Below are 7575 nucleotides of genomic sequence, written 5' to 3' on the forward strand. Positions count from 1 at the left end.
TTTTTTTTATAAACGTCATAACAGGAACAGAGCGGATAGTTTGAAGCTTAAGAGATAGCAGAATAACAACTATACTTTCATAAAATGTTAACAAAATCTCTTCTGTTTCTTTCCTTTAAACATGCTCACTTAAAACAACAACCATGCTGTTTCACAGGTATATATTTAGTTTTCAAATTAGCAACTAGTCAGAACATAATTTCTTATTTCTATAGTACTTTTGTTCTCAAGGCCTCAAGTTGTTTATCAATATTTTTCACAATGCCTCCTTGTGGCGTGATCCCAGACATAAACTTAGAGATGTAAAAAACCCAGAGAGTATGACTGACAGAGCATGGACTTAGGAGTCCAATCTTTTGAGCCTCGGGGCTATTTTTACCACAGCCCAAACGAGCTTATTTAACTTGCAAGGAATACCCTCTAACTGTGAGACACTTCACTTTCACACTTCCTACCCACTTTTCCATAATATGATCCAACTCTATATTTCATATATATAGATAGATAGATATAATACTAACAGTTAAATTACCGACATTATTTTTCAACTTACTTTGTTCAATACCATAATTAATTCCATATTCTGACTATATCTGTAATACCTAATAGGAAATTCAATTCTTTGTACTTGACCTACTTAAAATTCTGATACTTATTATTATTTATTATTACTGGAAACAAATTATACTTTAAAGCAGACATTGAGCCTAGTTGCTAGTGGAACAAACAGGATCTTCGCACTAGTTTTGTTTGACTTCTCACAGTTTCAAAAATCATAACTAGGGCCAACTGGTGGCACAATGGTAATACAACACTCTGTGATGCTGGACCAACAGGGAGGGCCCAGGTTCGCCTCCCAAAGGCCTCCTTTTGCAGGTGCATAAGTGCATGTTATCCAGGCTGGGCCAGTGTGAAGATACTCTCTCTCTCCACCTCCTTCTCTCTCATGGAATAAATAAATAAATAAAATTAACTTTTAGACGAGTTTGTTAAAAATTGTAATTACAAGGCCAGCTGATGGCATGGTGGTTATGGTGGCTGGATCCCACATGGCCAACTGTGTGGTTTGAGTTCTGGACTCAGAGGATTGAAAAATATGCTAAGTACATGTACGTGCATGCCCAGAATCACAAAAAGAGAAACGGAGAAGGGATTGCAGTGTGACCATCTCTGTGGTGATGCTTTCTCTCTTTCTCTCTCCGCAAATATACACACCCTTTGGCAAATTAAAAAAAAAAAAAAAAAATAGTTGCTAACATTTAAATATTTAAAGTTTTCTCATAAAAAGTTCAGACCTACATTCTAACTTGTGAAAGGGAAAAACCTGGCCACCCTGGGGTTCCCAAATGAACTGTAAACAAATACCACCTATCTACATAATATAAGGCAATACTGTTTGGTTTATCCAATTTCCTACCTGGATTTTACACATTTTATCTAAATTCAAGCTTCAACCAATGTTTAAAAGTTCTATTCCACTTTCTAAGAAAAAAGTTAAAATTGAGACATATTTGGTGGTGGTTAAGGGCACTGGATTCTCACATAGCCAACTGCAGTTTGAGTCCCAGCCTGGCGGCTTGCTTTCTCATTTTGCTTCTCTCTCTCTCACACTGACATATATGTTATTAAGATTATATTGAGACTGGGGCTGGAAGATGGTGTGGTGCTTAAGGGCTCTGGACTTCCATCACAGTTCAAGTCCTGGACCAGTAGCTTGCTTTCTCGCTTTCCCTCTTCTTTCTCTCTCTCTCTCTTGCTCTGTCCCTCTCTGGGCAAATTAAAATAAATAAATAAATAGATAGATAAATAAAGTTAAATAAAATAATTCTTTAAAAAAGTTGAGACATATTGAAACATGGTACATTTTAAAGACATTCCAATGAGTTAGAGGAGAATGGAGTAGTACAGGACAGTAGTAATAAACTTGGTCCTTGTAGCAGAACAGAACTGGTTCAAGTCCTGGCTCTGACACAAGGTTAGTGACCTTGTGTAAGTTAGTTGGCCTCTGTAAGTCTTAGTTTCCTAATCTGTAAAACAGAGATAATAATACCTACCTCAAAGGATAGGTTGTCTTCAGCATATAATATGATTAGTACTTGTTCAGTGCTCAGCACTTTGTAAATCTTCAAAAAAAGCAGTTACTTATCTATTACTATCACAAGTGAAGGAATTCTATTTTTCTCTTAAACATACTAAAGGTAAGGTGGTCTAACAGAAAGTACTGAAATGGGGAGCTGGGACCTTGAAAGATCTAGGTTTCAGTTCAATTTCTGATCTCAGGGAACTTAACCTGCCATTCGTTCACCATCATCACCCACATTAGATTTAAGATCACCAACAAGCATCACTCCTCTGCAAGCATCTGTAACTCTCTCATTCCATCCTATCAGCATGGATAAACACAGATAGTCCTATGCTATAAGCCTGCATGTAAGCTGTCAAACATGGTTCCAGAAAAACACACAGATGGGCTGATGGGTCTCACTCCAAATTTGGGACTGCAAATCTCCCAGGGGCATTCAATACTGTCTAGCAGTCCTACACCGGCCTAAGATTTTTACCTCCTTTTCTCTCTTTGCTCTCAGCTCAGACCTGCTCTATCCCTCCTAAGCCCTCTCTCTCAAGCCCATGACTGTGTCTATATTTTCTCTGAAAAAGACTACCAGCTTTTCTTCATATTCTCGTCACCTATCTACCTACATCCACTCATATTCTCTCTGCCCTTCCAGATTTCTGATGCCAGGCCCCCTCACCTTGTGGTGTGCCTCCCTCCTGTGCCACCCCTCCTGGATCACCAATCTCTCCCTTTCTACCTAATCATTTAATTAATTAGCTAATTTGCAACAAAATGACCCCAGTGTACTGATGCTCCTCTATTTATGATGGGGCTATGTCCTGATAAACCTACCGTAAGATGAAAATATTTTAAGTGGAAAATGCATTTAATACACCTAACCTAACAAACATCGTAGCTTACCCAAGCTTACCTTTGGTGTGTTCTGAACACTTACATTAGCTTATTGATAAGCAAAATCATCTAACAGAAAGCCTGTTTTATCATGAAGTGTTGAATATCTCAGAGGCCAGCGGATTAAGGTGCTGGACTCCCACATGGGTGACCACAGTTTAAGTCCTAGACCCAGAGGCTTGAAAAATCACAGTGGGTATGTGTGCATGCATGTCCCAAATCGCAAGAGGAGACTAAAGAAGGGATTGCAGTGTGGCCATCTCCCCTGGGAGGGTGATTTCTTATTTTCCTTCTCTCTGTCTCTCTCCTGCAAGCACACATGCTCTGTGGGCAAAAACCTTAAAAAAAAAAAAAAGTGTTGACAATTACATGTAATATACTGAATACTATAAGTAAAAAACAATATAATACTTATTATTTTAAGTCAAAGTCATTATCAGCTTTTTAAAAATAAAGAAAGAAAACAAATGGCAATCTGCACCATCATAAAGTTGAAAAATCTAAAGTCACTGTAAGTTGAGTTTTAGGAAAGAGGAAAAAAAAGGTAGCAGTCTAGTATTCTTATTTGATTTCTTTTTAGAGAGATTTTTTTGCAACAGGGTGCATGTGCTCGCCAGAGAGACAGAAAGCGAGAAATCACCTCCTGGGGAGATGGTCACACAGCAAAAATCACCCCCTGAGGGGATGGCCATGCCACAATCCCTTCTCCTTCATTCTCCTCTTGGGATTTTGGGCACACACACACACACACCTAGGGTGACTTTTAAGTCACCAGGTCCAGAACTCGAACAGTGGTCAACTACGTGGGATTTCAGCGACATAACTATTACGTTATCTGCTGTTCGCCATATTTGATTCTTCTTTCTCTCGCTACACACAGTCAATATACCAACATTAACTTTAACACATATCCTATACCCATCTGCTTCTCTCCAGTTCAAACTCCCACTCATCTCAGGCACCCATCCTCTCCCCTAGATAACTGTGGGCCTCCTAATCAGTTATTCTGCTTCTACTCTTGCCTTCCTATAATCCACTCCCCATGCACAGGACGAACCAGACTTTGTCATTTCCCAGCTCAATCTGATAAATCCTGCCATCTGCCCAGCAGCCAATCTGGAGCTCTCAAAACCTTCATGGAATAAATGTGAAACATGGCACCAATCAGTTCAGGTTTCCACACACATCATCTTATATATCTGAAAAATGTTAATGGGGCCTCTCTCCCACTCAGTAAATATTGCATTCTATGTAGCAGCTAAACAAAACAAAACACCCAAAATATAGCAAGCCAACAAAAGGTGAATCCAGTAACTGAAAAATGTCATGTTAAAAAAGAAAAGTTTCAGGACCAGTGGTTAGCATAATGGCTGTCGCTGAACTCCCATGTAGTCGACCAAGGTTCAAGTCCCGGACCCGGTGGCTTAAACTCACACTGGGTGTATGTGTGTGCATGCCCAAGATCCCGAGAGGAGAATGGAGGAGAAGGGATTGTGGTGTGGCCATGAGTTCTCACTTTCTATCTCTCTGTCTCTGTCTCTCTGGAGAGCACACGTGCCCTATAGCAAAAACCTCTCTCTCAAAAAAAAAAGTTTCACTATCAGTATAAGGGCCATTAGCAAACTTGGAGGACATACTAATAATGAGTGGAGGCCTTTGGGTTTCAGAGATAAACACTGGAGAGAGATTGTGAGAATGGGAACAGATGGTGGCAAATGAGAGCTAAACTCTGGAAAAAGAAGAGGTATGACCCAATTTGAAAGGCTGTATTTAATGCACATTAGGAAATGCTCTTCAAAACTGTCCATCCACTCTCGATTGTCACCAGTGCTACTGCTACTGGGCAGGTAGAATTTCATTTCTATGAACCTTGAAGGGAATTGCTGGCATTATAAAAATATAACTTTTATTACTATAAAATTAGTTTCTCCCCATTCTTGCTAAATAAATATTGATCAAAGTTTTTTTAATGTAAATCAGTTTGAAGAGGCACCAAATCATTACTGCCTGTCTGGGTACTCAGACCAGCCAGTACAAAAATAAACTGTACTTTATTTCTACATGCTAACTTTGCCTTGATTTAAAAATGTTCCTTCACTTTTTCCTTGCTTCCCTCAAGTGTGATTTACTCTGGTATGTAGTTTTAAATCCTTTATAAAACAAAGTGGGTGATACATACAAATACTGTCATACATGGTGATAGCTGGCCAGTTCGCAAAAGCCTTAAATCTAACACATACTGGAGCCTTCTGTTATAAAATTATTTTGCTAGTTCTATTTTGAGATCACCTACATAAATCCTTGCCCCTTCTACTCCCCCAAAAAAGAGAAAAAAATTAACAGAGTGGTATCAAGGAGCTCTTCTTTCCACTGTCCATCTATTCAATATGAGGAAGAAGGAAGGATGCCCAATGCCCAACCCAGAACAGGGTCTTCTGTAGTGCGATCAGAAGGCTGTGGAACATAGATCAGGGACTGAATCTGTAAGGGTGGGGGTACCCAGAGCCTTCTGCTAGCATTAACCCTGAGCAGAGATCTGGCCTGCACAAGCTCCCTGGTCACACTCCAATTCTCCGGGTCATAACAACTGGTCCACTGTTTCCCTCTCCACCAGAAAAACCAACTCATTGCAGATCAGAGTATTGTCCTCTGTGGCAATAAACAGAAAAACAGTTTCCCAGTCTCTTCCTTTATCTCTATCCCTGAAGTAAGCATTCAACTCTTTGGGAATTTCTAAGGGTATTTCTTTTACATAGTTAAAAACCAAGGACAATAAGTATCTCCTTTTATAATTCTCTACAGCCTTCACTTCCTCTCTTAGATCATATATAGAGAAACAGTTCTACACAGATGCTAAAGATAAGTCCTTACAGGGACCAGCAGTTAGCGTAATGGCTATGTCACTAGACTACCATGTAGTTGACCACGGTTCAAGTCCTGGCTTAAACTCACACCGGGCATGTATGCGTGTGTGCCCAAGATCCCAAGAGGAGAATGGAAGAGAAGGGATTGTGGCGTGGCCATCCCCCCCTGGGGGGTGATTTCTCGCTTTCTGTCTCTCTGTCTTTCTGGCTTAAGTGCACATGCCCTATAGCAAAAACCTCTCCAAGAAAAGATAAGTCCTTACACAAAAGTACTAGGTCAAATTTGTCTTGTGGATATCCTTGCAAGGAAAAGCAGACTAAGGCTATGCTGTTTCACTGTAGCAATAGAGACCCTGAAGGAGAGATCTAGAAAGAGAGCAAAATTAGAATATATTTATAACTTACCAAATCAGTTAGCCCAGCTAATGCAAAAACTCCTAGTGCAATATTGAAATCTTCTTCGATAATCAAATAGCCCAAAACTGGGGCCAAGCCAATTCTCGTCATTGACAACATATTTGGGATTGTCCATGGGTTTTCATACTGAAACACAAAGACAAAATTTAAATGAAATATTATAGGTTCATACTTTAAATTATATATATATTAGAAAAATATACTTCATCAACTTAAAGATCAAAAGGTATACATAGGGACCAGCAGTTAGCGTAATGGCTATGTCGCTGGACTCCCACGTAGTCGACCGCAGTTTGCATCCTGGACCCAGTGGCTTAAAATTCACACTGGGCGTGTGTGCTTGTGTGCCCAAGATCCCAAGAGGAGAATGGAGGAGAAGGGATTGCGGCATGGCCATTCCCCCCTGGGGGTGATTTCTTGCATTCTGTCTCTCTGTCCTGTCTGTCCGGAGAGCACACGCGCCCTATAGCGAAAACCTCTCCAAAAAAAATTTAAAAAAAGGTATACATAAACTTTAAATTTAGTAGTTTTTAAGTTTTCAGATTCATTCTGTTGTTTTTATAGACATTTCTCTGAGACTGTCTTTCAAGAATACCATACATACATGAAGATGTGCCATGAACTGAAACATAAAGTGTCATATATAGAGAGGGTCATCGGAAAAGTCATGACATTTTTTCCTGTTTTTCTATGCAAAAATATGTCATGACTTTTTTGACAACACTGTATGATTTGTTTTCTTCCTATAGAGGAGACAAATACACATTACCACATAAGTTAAATCTCAAATTCACTAGATTTTAGAAATTTCAACACTTTGCTTTTAAAAGTAAAACACTAGAAAGATCTTGTAAGAAGAAAAGTAGTTGAGGAAGTGTCAGAAAAAAAAGCCAGATTATCAAGACCACCAGATGGCATAATGGTTATGCCGCTGGACTCCCACACAGTCAACTGTGGTTCAAGTCCCAGACCTGGTGGTTTAAAACTCACACTGGGCAGGTGTGTGTGCATGCCTGTGTCCCCAAGATCTCGAGAGGAAAATGGAGGAGACAGGATGGCAGTGTGGCCATCCCACCATGGGATGACTTCTCACTCCCTGTCTCTCTGTCTCTATGGTGAGCATACATGCCCTATGGCAAAAAAAAAAATTAAAAAAACCTCTCTAAAAAGAAAAAAGTCAGATTATCAGCCCCACGCATTTTAGCTTGAAACAAATAACCTCTCACTCCCCTACACACATTTATCAAAAGAATGTTAACTGCTAGGGACCAGCAGTTGGCGTAATGGTTATTATGTGGACTCCCATGTAGTCAATCAGGGTTCAAG

The 7575-nt window shown here is 39.7% G+C and overlaps 1 protein-coding gene across 1 annotated transcript in view; it reads right to left on the minus strand.

The window, feature by feature from the left end:
• Window positions 1–7575, minus strand: part of CRLS1 (cardiolipin synthase 1) — a 32253-nt gene that overhangs the window by 21727 nt on the left and 2951 nt on the right. The window contains 1 exon segment of the mRNA XM_027766084.1: window positions 6238–6375. Coding sequence (XP_027621885.1) covers window positions 6238–6375 — 138 coding nt within the window.

This window comes from Tupaia chinensis, unplaced genomic scaffold, assembly GCF_000334495.1.
Source record: "Tupaia chinensis unplaced genomic scaffold, TupChi_1.0 Scaffold140845_1, whole genome shotgun sequence".
NCBI classification, from domain to species: Eukaryota; Metazoa; Chordata; class Mammalia; order Scandentia; family Tupaiidae; genus Tupaia; species Tupaia belangeri.